The 14,138-nt window shown below is 25.2% G+C and overlaps 2 protein-coding genes across 3 annotated transcripts; both read right to left on the reverse strand.

Moving 5' to 3' along the window:
• Positions 1-1,577: 1,577 nt before the first annotated feature.
• LOC129619093 (hepatic sodium/bile acid cotransporter-like) lies at positions 1,578-6,155 on the reverse strand. 2 transcript variants are annotated; one of them, XM_055534179.1, is made up of 6 exons: positions 6,009-6,155; positions 4,097-4,277; positions 3,539-3,874; positions 2,581-2,936; positions 2,350-2,476; positions 1,578-1,933 (listed from the first exon to the last, which is right to left on the reverse strand). In XM_055534179.1, exons 2-6 carry the CDS (start codon positions 4,179-4,181, stop codon positions 1,704-1,706), a joined length of 1,134 nt encoding a protein of 377 aa, XP_055390154.1. In that variant the 5' UTR covers positions 4,182-4,277; positions 6,009-6,155; the 3' UTR covers positions 1,578-1,703. The 2 variants fall into 2 exon arrangements, with proteins under 2 accessions (XP_055390154.1, XP_055390153.1); XM_055534178.1 differs by having other exon boundaries at positions 3,539-4,277.
• A 3,076-nt stretch (positions 6,156-9,231) lies between these two features.
• LOC129619083 (ileal sodium/bile acid cotransporter-like) lies at positions 9,232-13,997 on the reverse strand. Its single transcript, XM_055534167.1, has 5 exons — positions 13,795-13,997; positions 11,023-11,720; positions 10,602-10,957; positions 9,669-9,795; positions 9,232-9,594 (listed from the first exon to the last, which is right to left on the reverse strand). Exons 2-5 carry the CDS (start codon positions 11,675-11,677, stop codon positions 9,371-9,373), a joined length of 1,362 nt encoding a protein of 453 aa, XP_055390142.1. The 5' UTR covers positions 11,678-11,720; positions 13,795-13,997; the 3' UTR covers positions 9,232-9,370.
• Between the last annotated feature and the right edge of the window lie 141 nt (positions 13,998-14,138).

The raw sequence follows: 14,138 nt of genomic DNA on the forward strand, positions 1-14,138 counted from the left end.
GGTTTCGATAAATCTTATTAGTAATTTTTGTCGTTTTTATGAGAAAAAAGTTAATGGTGTAGACATACTTATTTACCGTTTTAAGTCAAATACATACACATACTCGTATTTCAAATTAATAAATAACGTGTATTTCTGCACTTAAACTTAATCAACATTTTGATAAAAACTGTAAATTTACTACAGCGTATAAAAATTGTTAGTTTTCGTTTATGCAAGCAAAATAACTTTGGAAATGATTTAGTACCTAGTGTAAGTTATATAGTTCTCCAGTTTTAATATATTATATAATGTACATATATGTAAGTATATTGATTGATTTAAAAAAAAAAAAAAAAATCCTTACCCGGTTTTTTTGTGATATTTGGCGAAAAAGACATAGAATGTATGTACATATATATTAATTGCATATTTTTGATAATTGGTTTTTTATATGTATACGATTACGTATTATTGAAATCTTTCAATTTAACTGAATGTTCTCAATCTGTGGTGGAATACATTTTTGTATTTAGGTAATAAAGGCTATCATATTAAAGGACATCATATTTCTAGAGTATAAACCGATATTAAAAAATTTGAAAGGAAGTAAAATAAAAAATTTGCACAATTTAGTTTCAAACAATCATATTTTTAAGAAAGTTTTTTTTTTGTTTTAAAAACTCGGAAATATTTTTAAATTTTATTTAGGTATTCAGTACAATTTCTGATCATTTTCAAATCCATTTCTGAACAATATTTATTTAGAAATAAATTAAAGAGGCTTATTTAAATAAAATCATCTAAATTTGCATTTTTAATTTATCAAAATTTAAAAAAAATACAAAAGTTAGATAATTTTGATACAAATTTCAAAAGGAACCTTTTTTTTTTTAAATATCTTGATTTATTTTAATTAAAATTGTAGAAAATCTCACATTGAAGAACGCTCTTTTCTTAAATATATAAATAACGGGTTTCCGCTAATGATTTCTATCTGTAAACAAATTAAAATGCCAAAAAACATTAGATACCAGAACACATGAATTTAGTAAGTTCAATTAAGATTCGTAGTAATCTTCCATCAATAAGGTGTATAGATGATGACTACAAATTTGTTAATAGCCATCATCTTTGCATTCGTCGGTTAAAAAGCAGGAAGCATTAAGTCAGGAAACTGTGTTTTGAGTAAATTCAATTTGAAAAAATCGTAAAATTGTAAAACTAATCAATTAGTGGAATAGGATTGTTCTCTTTAATTTCTGGATTTATAAACTACATTCTGGATTTGCATGATTTTTGCAACAACAAAGATTATATTATTCTGATTAAATTCATCTATGAATTCCGAATTCTCAAAAAATGCACTTAGTGCTTTCTGCTTTTTAACCGACGCATTACTAACACCTCAATATAGTTATTAGATTCTACATCCGATCGGGTATCTCGCTGTTTTACTTGCCAAGTGAAAAGAAAGTCGAAATGTTTTCGTATGCAACTTAATTCATTCCAGGTATTTTTGTTAGTGCAATATTTAAATATTACTTAATTATAACAATATACACATAGATACATAAATTAAACATATTTATAACAAGTATGTATTCGTATTCATGTTGTATTCCATAATATTATGAATTTAAAAAATATAAAAAAAATAACAGCCTTTAACATTTTGAATTTCCAATTTTTTAGTTTAGATAATTTGTAAATAAAATGGAGTGTTATAAGTTTGATTGATTGCGGATTGATGGCGGTGACATAATTCGTTCCTCTTCATTTGGATTAGTTGAAATATCTTCCTCCTTCATAGCACTTGTACACAAAAATCTTTGTATTGAATACAATATTAAAAGTGGCAGTAGTGTCATAAAGCTTACGGCTACTGGTATAACTGATGTCAAATCAGCTTCTGGTTGTTCTAATGAAAATCTTAATAAAAACATTGCAATTCCTAAAATGTTTGAAGATTTTAAAATTATTATTTGAAACAAATTTAACAATTTAAAGTTTTAAAAAAAAAACCTAAAAATAAATTGACGGTTACAATATGTATGTATATAAAATATGTATGTATGTAAGAAAATAATGTGTATGTACATACATTGTATATATAATAAAATATTGAAATTTAAAGATTAGTTGTTTCTACGGATTGTAAATAAATATTTTTAATACTTTTTTCTATAATTTTAAAATTTATAATATAATATAATTTTGTGATGAGCGGGAAATATCGTATTCCTAATAATAGGTTACAAATCGAAAAGCCATTACAGAAAATATGTATAATTCACATCATTATAAACAGTTTAAAAACATTATAAAATGTTTAGTTTAGAAAAAAATTAACTTTAACAAAATTTTTACCTGTGTTTTGCAATCCAGTTTCGATTGAAATTGTTAAACAATCTTCCTTATTTTGTTTCAGCATTAATGCTATTAAATAACTTAAAATGTATCCAAACCAAGGCAAACCCATTCCAGCTAAAATTATCTATAAAAATAATTTGTTATTTGTTTTCTTAATTATAAACTTAAATTTTTGCTGTATGTTTATACATATGTGTATATGTATGTACATATATCAATTTAACTTACTTTCCATGTGAATAATTTAAATACATAAAAATTTAGAATTATTGCAAATGTCATAATATACACTAATATTATTATAGTAATTGGTTTTAATAATCGAATTAAGATGTTTGCTAATTTCGGTTGAAATTTTTTTACTAGTATACCAATAACTAGTGGAATAATTAATGATACAGAAAACACGGCTACACGCTCATATGGTACACCTAAATTTCCTCGATTGAATATTGTTGCCCCAAGTGTAAATATCCATAACGGCATCATAGCAAAAGCGGCTAAATTAGAAATAGTTGTCATAACAATTGATAAGTTCACATTTCCCTTTAAGATTAATGTCCACATATTCGAAGCTCCTCCGCCTTAAATAAGCAAAAAGAAAAATTCAACAAAAAAAAAAATGATTTAATCTTTGGAAAGCACTTGTAACATTCAAAATTCAAATAGTACCTACATTGATTTTAGCATGTAACTACGAGTACTACTCACATATACTTTTACTAATAGTAATTAAATTAGTTACTATTATACAAAATTTTAAATTTTATACAAAGATAACATGCATACACCAAATAATTTTTTAGTTTTGCACGTACATATGTATGAATAATAACGAAATGTATAAAATGTCTGAAATATGCATTTTTCGCATCTTTTTTTAAACACATTTAACATGTTTTACTGGAAAAATTAAGAGAAGTGGAGGAAAATGTTATATGGTTAACTTTTAGTTTATTAAAACAAAAATAATAAAATAATAACTTTATCTCGAAACTATGATAACTTAAATAAAATTAATTATAAGACCGTAAATAAAGAGTGATTCGATGGTTACTCTATGGTTCGAAAGTTGTAAGCATTTATTTACATACATATATGCAAAAAAAAAGTGGTGCCTTTTTTCAAAACAGGTTGTAGTTCGAAAACGAGTAAATTAATTGATTTAAAATTATTTTCTACTTACCTGGAGATACACCAGAAAAAAATAGACCTAGCCACATATTAACATCATCCCAAAATAAAACGTATCCTATTAAGTAACTTATTGTTGGCATTAAAATAAATTGACAACAAAATCCAATTATTGGTCCAACTGGTTTAATCAAAATTTCTTTTAATGAATCAATATCCAAACAAGCTCCAAAACTTATAAATATTATAGTTACAACAATAGCAATTGATATTGTAAAAATTTGATCGGCAATGCCAAATTCTTTTAAAACAATTATATTCTGGCAACCATCTGACATCCATTTTACTTCATTCTCAAATATTGATTTGGCACATAGTTTTGATTTACCTAAAAATAATCCAGTAACTGATATATTTCCATAATAAAAGCGATCATCTGAAATTTCTATTGGATTATGTTGGCAAGAACAAATGTGTGGTGTTTCACAATAAAAATAAATTTTCGAATTTTTTAACGAACTATCGAATAATTCAATTTGGAAAGAACTATTAATAACATTGTTCATATCAATGGAGAGTGTTTGATTTTTAAAACTGATCTTATAATTACTATTTCTAGTTGAATCTGATGATCGTACACAATTAATATGTGAGCCAAGTACAAAGTATAAAAGCAAATATAAAGCTTGTTTCATGTTCTATAATTAGGTTTTTGCACTATTTGTGCACACACGTATATTTATACAATGGAATAATGTTTATTGTTTTTGTAAAGTTGAACTTCCGTTCATCTGAAATGAAAAATAAGATTATTACCATTACCAGTAATTTTAACGATTTATTTTTTTTTTATTTGCCAAAATTTTTTTTATTTAAAGTTTTCTAACACTGATATATTTTTATATAGCGTTCTCCTAATATGACTAACCGTTTTTTATGGCTAAGTGTTATTGGTACAATCCTAAAAAAAAATTGGAAAAAAATGTGCCCATTAATTTCACGCTGTTTGACCCTCTGTTTACAAAACATTTACACTATTCAAGATAGAAAGACGAAACTTTGTTTATACCTATAGAAATAGATGAGTAGACCTTGAAACTGTTTTTTTTTAATCTCTTATCTTTTTCCGGAAGCAAAATTCGTTAAAATCTCTGTACCTCAAAAACCGTTGAGATTGAACCCCTAGTTTTGAACTAAAATTTATTCATTTTTTATGCCCTAAGGCCTTAATGATGGCATATGTTGTATCAGTATTTTACTAAATCACCTTGTATATAAGTTTATTAACAGCAAAATAAAGAAACTTTTCGAAGCTCCGATCTTTTCAAACAATCAATCAATATTTTAGATGCTTTCAAATTCAAACTAACAAAGTCAAACATAAGTAATCGTATGTATGTATGCGCACCTTCAACGACAAAACTAACACCCTTTTTCTGTTAGTCGCATCACTTAACGGGTTGTTATTCAAAAATACTGTAATTTCCTGAATAAAATTAATTCCAAAATTCGAAGTTCTATAAGTACTGGAGAACAAAATTCTTCGAATAATATACCATCACCTTAAGTGATACAACTAACAGAATTTGGGTATAAATTAGATATGAAATTAAATACATACATATTATTATGCATCCTTACACTTCACTACATAGTGATTTAGCGTTAAATATTGTCACCGCATTGCTCCTGCAGCATACTGAAATTTTCATTTGTTCTCTTTGTGTTTGAATGGATGTTTTTATTTTTATCCCAACAATTAAAAATTTTATAAAAATTGTCATAGAACCAGTAAGAATTTATTTTTGCAGTTATTAGATGGTTGTCATTCAATATATCATATGTACATAGGTAAACACATGTATATAAGAGCTAATTTAAGAGTTAATTTTAAATCTATTGAATAATGTTTTGTGAGTAAATTAAGTTTTATAATAATCTATTACTGATAATAAAACTTCAATTGTTTCCTATATACATATACCTTTTTTTTATACATATGTATGTATATGTATGTGACAATAAGGTAAAATTGCCTAAATCGAATTGCCATAAGATCGTAGTATATTGGAATGTACCATATATTATTACATATTATATTTAAAAACAAGATTTGAAACAGCTTAATGCGATTGCCCCAAATTTAATAAGTTATATACTAATGTACACATGTGTATAATAAATTACAAAAATATATTTACTTATATTAATTTACTGCACGAGTGTAAACTATGCTCAAAAAAATTATAACTTTGTAAGAAATAATTGAATTCTAGGTATGTTATTCGTTCCATTATGCAAACACAATACTTTTTAAAATTTTAACACTGCAGCATTTTTAAATAAAGGTAATAGTTTACAGGCTGCTAAAGGCGGTTTAAAAACTAACTCTTTTACTTTTATGTTATTGACTATTAAATTACTCTAATGTGCTTCTCACACTTTTAGCAACTCAATTTTTTAGATGAAATCAAATGGAATAATTTTATATTAAAATAAAGTCAAATTTAATTGTTACTTACGTATGTCTATATGTATTTCTTTTTATGTCGTCATTAACGTTATTATTATTAAATTTTTGAGTAGTTACCATAAAACAAGTTTTTTCAATATGTAGTTTTTTTTAATGGGTTTCGCAAACACACAAAAATAATAGATTTGATTTTAGATAAAATTTGTTGAAATCTATACTTAAAGACAAAATGTTTGTACTTAGTGTTTGTTCTAAAATTATATAAAAATAAATAACAGTAACGAAATGAGTATGAAAACTGAAAATATTCTAAAATAAAATTCATGTAATATTTTTTTCGCATTAAATTTTTTTCTTTGCAAATTGTGTGTATGTATATTGTACTGTAACACAAAATAATACAAAAAAAAAATAGTCATAAAATTATTATTTTAAGTGGTAACTTGCAGTATTCGCAAAAAAAAAAAATTGAAAAATATAACGAAATTAAGCTTAATAAATGTAATAAAATGCAACTTCTAACTGGAATGAATAATTTTAATAAACTAAACACAATATAATTAATTATTTTGAAAAAAAAAAATAAATAAAAAAAAACAACAGAATATCATGCATAAGCGCTTATCAATGCCGCTTGTGATTAAATAAAATCACATAATCGTTATTAAGATATTCGAAATATGTAAAATATACAAATAAATACTATGTATACACGCATATGTATACAAATACGTCTATATATGTATGTATACAGTGTGTCCGAAACTCTGTGATCCAGACGAACAATAAATAATAGGGGTCACTTTCCTTTGTTTGACACCATTCTTGAATTATTTGATCTCAAGTTTGGACTATAAGAAAAGCGATTGAAATAAAGTAAATTATGTGAACTGATTTTCTTTTTCAAGTTTCTCTTGAAACTGCAAAATATTAAAAAATTTTTTCTAGAAACTTTTCCTTTAACTATATTATTTACTAATAATGAAATTACGGCCCCAATCAAACAGTTTATTTTACGTTAAGTGAAAGTTCTGAGCTTCATTTTGATGTTAAATGTTGGGCAAAAATTTCAAATTTACATACATATATTACAGTGAAACATATAAAAAGTAAAATATATTTACGCGAACGTAAATCGACAGAAAACTTAATATAAAAAAATATAATAAATTTTCAACTTTTTGACAAAAAAACACAAAACAAAAGTAGGTTTTTTAATGATTTTTGTTCAATTTGTCATTTCTTTTCAAGTGATTTTATTTTTTAATATATAAACACTATTTTGTAACTGAATAGTGTCTTATACTTTTAGTGTTTTATGATTTTTTTCAAAAATTTATAAATTGATCTATCATATCTAGCGACTTTTTTATTCATGTGACCCAACACTTATTATTTTTTTAAGGAAAAGAGTAAAAATTTAACTGTCTTCATAAAGTCTAACTTTGGGGCCCAATAAGTGAGGTGGAAAAAAAATTAAAATTATGTAGTTATTTTTTGTTCATCTAAACGCCTCGGGAATATCATCGAGTGCTGGACGTTCTGTACTCACCTGTATATTGTGATTTGTATGTGATTCTGTACTTACCTGTATATGTGATTAATACGTATGTAAACTTATAATTAACTAGTGAATTAATAAATATTTATTTATAAATATAAATTAATATTTAGCTTATTTTGATAATAATTATTAATATCGTTATATTTTATATTATGTAAGTTATCGTTTACATTTTATATCACATACATATGCACATATTTTAGAAAATACATATACATATGTACATGTTTTTTAAAACTGAATTTTGCAGTTATGAATTAAAAATTAAGCTTTTTCTACTTGTCGACTTCATAGCTCCGAGATTTACTCTAACTTTTTTTTGGAAAATCTTTCTTTTGTGTTTAAGCCATTCTTATGTTTTATTTTTTTTGACAATCTTATGCTTTGTTTTGTTTCGCATTATGCAAAATTCGATAACTAGGAATAATTAATAGAAAACTATAGATACTTAGTTTTAGCTCTAACACTATAAAAATTGGTACAACAATATCAAGACATACATATTATCGCGAGAAAGGACATTAAAAAAAATTTTATAAAAAAACAGGTTCAGTACTGGAAGAATACCTAAATTGACAAATACATACATACATAAACCGTGACTATAAGTGGGAATGACTAAAACCTATATGATTTAAACGATTTTTACCGAGCATATTGCGCTCAATAAGTGAGGTTATGTGATGGCACCAAATTTCAGATGTCGAGTTTTCGGTGAGAACGCACTTCTCCATGATAGGGAAACGTATTTTAAATAAACTATTTTAAAGAGATGTCTGTAGCTTTGTCTGGCAGTGTGTCTGTCTGTGTATGTACACGTGTATCTGAAGTTCGACTGAACCGATTTCGATGAAATGTTATATGTGAGTTTCGGTTACGTCCAGGATTGATAAACTTTTTGAACGTTATATGTCTGGCCTCGAGAACTGGACCTTTTGGCAGGCCGATTTTACATTTTTGCGCATATATTAAGAGAAATAATCAGCCTATTGTCTTGAAATTTAATATTTGGATTTGTGGTATTAAAACAATAAGCTTATAAATTTTTGGAAATACCATAATTCGTAAACCGAAATACGAAACTTTACTAAGAGCCAAATTTAAATTTTTCGAGGAATTTTAAGTAAAATTCCTTATAACAAACCATCGAATTCAGTTTTCCAGATTCAGTTGTCTAATTACTTTATTTAGATAACCTGCAAAATAATGAAAATGTACCAACCGAATATTCTTATGTGGAATCAATTTGTAAAACTAAGTGCACCAAATCAATGAGCGGTTCTGTTTTAAATAATCTGAATTAAAATTGATCGAATTTAAGAAAGAATTAGATAAGCTAACAACATCATCAATAGGGAACTTGGTACAAAGCGCAAATGAAAATCAAATGGATAATTATAATACTTAATCTTACTGCTAGTTCTTAAATTGTGAACGGTGTTATCTGCAAAAGGAGTTAGACAACCAACAAAATTCTAAAGCAATAAAAGATAAGTAAGGAATTAATAAATAAAAGAAGCAAAATATTAAAAAATAAAGAGCATTGAAGAGCTTTCTGTTGCCCTAAATTTCGAGTTCTTGGTCTTCCAGTTGTTCAAATTTTATATTCAAACCACATTCCCACAAAAGTATCAAATGTATGTGCTACATAAATTCAAAATAATAATTAATTTCTCGGTACAACGTATTACAACGTGAACAACATATATACTGTGTTAAAAAAAATTTATTTACATGATTTTCACAACATATTATTGTGACCTATAAATAAGGCAGTCTATTCAATTTTATTTAAATATTTATTTATGTACATACATACATAATATGTATGTACATGAATATCAAATTTATTTAGTTCCAGGCATAATATGTTCTTCCTCATTAAGATTTTTTGACTGATCCAATTTATTTTTTTTAACTTTTTTGTCTTCGTCTAAACAGAAAGACTTCTGAATAAAATATAATGTTAAAAGTGGTACTTTAGTCATGATCGATACTGATACAGGAACTATTGATGTTAAATCCGCTTCAGGCTGTTGTAATGAAAATCGAAGTAGAAATATTGCAACTCCTAAAACAGAAAAGAAAATATTTTTATTCTTAATAATTATTACATTCATATTGTAATATTTAAGGCTAACTAACCTGTATTTTGGAGGCCAGTTTCAATTGAAATTGTTAAACAATCGGACTTATTTTGTTTAAAAAGCCATGCTGCAGTATAACTTAAAATATATCCAAACCATGGTAATCCCATTCCAGCAATTATAATCTAAATAAAATTTATGCACAATTAAATTTAGTACAATAAAATATAGTAAAATTATAAATTTTTTTTGTAACTTAATTTTTTGTAAATAGAAAGCATAATGACCATAAATCAAATAATCTAATTATAAAAAGACATTTTGGTTTTATCCGCATTACTAAATCAAGGGAATTCTTTTATATCATGGGGTTATAACAATAGACATCCTTTTTAATTATTGAACCATTGTAATTGGGCAAATTAGGAATTGACAACGATATTTGTTGTAGAAAGTTACATAATGTTATTATTGTAAATATAAACCAATTTCACACTAATGATTTCTTTTTGTAGTGAAATTTTTACCACAAATATCAATATCACTTAGTATGTTATTTTGTCTCTCAAAATTTTAACAGGTTTTGGATGAATAAAAATTCCACAAAAATAAATCTTGATTGCTTATTAAATAAAAAAAGTTGCATAGAATGGCTAACCACAGAAAATTTCAACTTTGTTCATCTCAACTCCGATTTTCTCAATTTTTTGTCCTCTTTCCTTAGTTTCTGTTGCATTGCTTGTTATTCGTAATTGCTCATATACCCTAGGTTTTCTAATTTCTATAATACTTTATTTTCGTTTCAGCGAATATATTTTATTTATTTTACTTTTATTGAAACGATTTTAATTACTTATTGATCTTTGCTCTTTCGCTTTACATATATTACACGATATTTTTGAATCAATAATGATTCTTTTTTAATAATTCTGTCAATTTACAATAATTCTTTTACATAATTTCAAAATATTTCAAAAATATATTTACTCACCCTCCAAGAAAATAATTTAAATAAATATAAGTTCGTTATTATTGCAAATGATATGATGAAAATTAAAATAATAATTGAAATAGGTTTTAATAAACGTATAAGTACGTTAGCTAATTTTGGATGAAATTTTTGTATTGCTAATCCAATAAATAACGGTATAATAAGTGATATTGATAAAGTTCCAATTCTTTCATATGGTACACCTAAATCTCCACGTTCGAAAATCGTTCTTCCTAAAGTGAAGATCCAAAATGGCATCATAGCAAAAGCAGCTAAATTACTAATTGTTGTCATAACAATTGAAAGATTAACATTTCCTTTCAAAATTAAAGTCCACATATTGGAAGCTCCACCACCTTCAAGGAAAAAAATTAATATTCTTATTTTCTTACAAAAATATTAAATAGAAAAATTAAATAACCTGGTGTTACTCCAGAAAAAAATAGACCTAACCACATATTTGTGTTTTCTGAAAATAAAATGTAACCTATTGTATAACTTAAAATTGGCATCAAAATGAATTGACAACAGAATCCAATTGTTGGTCCAATTGGTTTTATTAAAATTTCTTTCAATGAGTTCATATCCAATGCAGCTCCAAAACTGACAAATATTACGCTAACCATTATTCCTAAAGAAATCGTAAATATATGATCAACAATACCAACTTTTTTTACAACAACAATATTTTGATATTCATTTGAAATTTGAATAGTATTGTTTGGCAATTTTATTTCAGCGTAAAGTTTTGATCTTCCCATAAAAATGCCTTTGATTAATATAAATCCTTCCCATTCTGTACCATTTGTTATGGTCACTTCATCTAAACTATCACAAATTAATTGATTTTCGCAATGAAATTGTATTTTTAAATTTTTTAATAAATCGCTAAAGATATTTATTTTCAAAAACAATTTGCTTTCGTTATCCATATTAACTGAGAATGGCGCGGTCTCGTTAAATCTTATACTCCAATTTTTATCTGATGGTGATTCATTTTTATATTTGCCCAGCACTTGCTTACTATATTCAAGTGATAATATCAAAAATATTATGATATAATAGTTTTGCTTCATTTCTAATTTTATCTATTGGAGAATCTTTTTCTAAATCATTTATCTGAAAGGAATTAAATTGGAGAATTTGATAATGAAATGTTAATATGTACAGTGAGAAAATTTATAAAACTTTTAATTTTCATTATTGTGAATAAAATAGTTAGAGTTTTTGCTGAAGAGAAAGATAGTTTGATGTGCACGAATAAACCTTTTCAAATAAAAATTGTACAACATACTTTTACAGTTTTGAACGATAACTCTCAGAAGATACGAGTATTAGTTCACGATATCTTTTAGATTTTTAAATATCAATTTTTTTAATTTTTGGCCCCCACAATAGAAAGCTATCAGATTAGAGCATTACCAATTCCATATAATACCCTTTTCTTTAATAACCTGATGGCAAATTAAAATAAGTATTGTTATAAAAAATTAATAAGTATAGGAAGAAAATAGGATGTTTTAAATTTCTTAAAAAAAAAAAAATTATTTAAAACTTCCTATATTTTAACGAAATTATCCTATATTGTGAACGAAATTATAGTTCAAAAAATATTTAAAGCAATATTTACTTTAAAAAAAATCCCACTATTTGAAAATATATTTTCTTCTACACAATAAAATAGGTGTATTAATTTTACGATAAAAAATTAGATCAAAATGGAGTTGCCACTTTAATAAACATTTTGTATTTAAGTAATTTCAATTCATAATTCAGTACTCAATTTCAAAATTTTCTCTATACCTCAATTCTATTATAAGAAAATGTTAAATTTCTCTATATACACACAATATACAGTAGAAATCTGCTCTAGTGAACGCCCGACTTTATGAACTTCCCAGTCGAGTGAACACAAAAATTTTAGCATTGACTGCCTTACACTGTGAACAAAAATTTTTATAAATGCCCAGTATAGTGAACAAATTTTACAAAACTGTTTTTTTTTTTATATTATTCTTTTTATTTTTCTCATTGTAACGGGATTTTTCAAGTTGAATTACAAAAGAGAGCATTATTTTGTTTATTTAACATGTAAGTCATACATTGTGTTAGGTAATGGCATTCAATTAAAGTATAATTTCGATAAAATAAAAGTGTTCAAGTTTTTTTTAAAGTGCCGAAAACAAATATTAAAAGAAAACATTTGAATTTAAATGAAAAAATTAAAATTATAAAATCTTTAGAGTCAGGAGTAAGTGTTACAACATTGTCTAAGAAATTTGGTATAGCTAAATCAACCGTGTGCGCGATTAATAGCAGAAAACTGAAGTTAAAAAGCCAAATTCGGTTACTAATTTAACTGAAAATGTGATAGAAACAGTTGAAGCAAAAATTTCTGATTATGAAGCCCTTGATGCGCTAAATAAGACTATACAATGGGCTGCAGACAACGATATTTTGTTAACCGACCAAGTCACACTTAGAAATATAAGAGAAAATATTGTTTTAAAAATTTCAAATAAAAAAAAATTAAAAAAAGAGTAACTGAATACTTTTCGAAACAATAAAGCTTTAAAAACTACTTTTTAGTTTAATTTATTTGACATTTAATACAGTGAACAGGTTCAATAGAACGAACAGCCTCTGTTTTTATTACGTTCACTCGAGCAGATTTCTACTGTATGTATGCATTTCATTAAACTTAATTATGTTCAATTAGCTATAAAATTACGTACTAAGAAAAAAACATAAAATTCTAAATCTTATTATTGTTTTAACAAATATACGAGTATATTTTATATGTTTCTTTAGATTATGTAAAGAATTTAATCAATAATAGTAATTATACTTGTATTTATATTTATACTCTTATCTGCTTATCAATATTTTTTAATTGATATGAAGGAATGTTTAGTTTAATTAACTAAGGCTTATTACCTTGCAAATATTTATCTATCAATATATAAGTATGATTGCGTCTTAAAAAAAATATAAAAAATTCTGATTATCTAAATATATAACATCTGTGTATACGTTTGTATGTATATACATACATGTGTGCATATATAATGTATAAGAGTAGCATTTGGTAGCTCAAATTTGATGATACTCTTATTTTCACGTAACTTATTATACATATACTATCAACTTTTCCTCTTCTTAAACAAAAAAAATCTTAAGAACCTTTATTTACCTTTAGTTTAGTACTTTTCATCTAGTAACGATTGATGCAAATCTAATAATATAACAATAAAATATTTACACAACAAAAATAATGTATCAGCATTATGTATGTACGTTTGTTTGTGTGCATATATAAGGTTTGTTTATAATTTTTCCTAAAATCCTTATATAATTTTTTTAATTCATCAAAAAAATCCTCTGATACTTAGTAAATCACCGGCTATGAAATAACTGAAATTAAAATTAAATATAAATTAATTAAAAACTCTCAATTTAAACCTTCTCATCATAACTTTTTGTTTTATGTACTTAACAAGTTAAAAGCTTTGAATTTTTTTTAAAAGACAATTTTGA

The sequence above is a fragment of the Condylostylus longicornis genome, unplaced genomic scaffold (genome assembly GCF_029603195.1).
Source record: "Condylostylus longicornis isolate FDR11 unplaced genomic scaffold, ASM2960319v2 ptg000010l, whole genome shotgun sequence".
NCBI lineage: Eukaryota > Metazoa > Arthropoda > Insecta > Diptera > Dolichopodidae > Condylostylus > Condylostylus longicornis.

What these genes read in the sequence shown, in the direction of transcription:
- LOC129619093 (XM_055534178.1), bottom strand. Translation starts at nt 4,181, where the DNA reads ATGAAACAAGCTTTATATTTGCTTTTATACTTTGTACTTGGCTCACAT. An exon ending in TTAAATTATTCACATGGAAA is followed by an intron (nt 2,477 to 2,580) that starts GTAAGTTAAATT and finishes TTATTTTTATAG; the next exon opens with ATAATTTTAGCTGGAATGGG. An exon ending in AACTGGATTGCAAAACACAG is followed by an intron (nt 1,934 to 2,349) that starts GTAAAAATTTTG and finishes CAAACATTTTAG; the next exon opens with GAATTGCAATGTTTTTATTA.
- LOC129619083 (XM_055534167.1), bottom strand. Translation starts at nt 11,677, where the DNA reads ATGAAGCAAAACTATTATATCATAATATTTTTGATATTATCACTTGAA. An exon ending in TTTTTCTGGAGTAACACCAG is followed by an intron (nt 10,958 to 11,022) that starts GTTATTTAATTT and finishes TTTTCCTTGAAG; the next exon opens with GTGGTGGAGCTTCCAATATG. An exon ending in AACTGGCCTCCAAAATACAG is followed by an intron (nt 9,595 to 9,668) that starts GTTAGTTAGCCT and finishes TTTCTGTTTTAG; the next exon opens with GAGTTGCAATATTTCTACTT.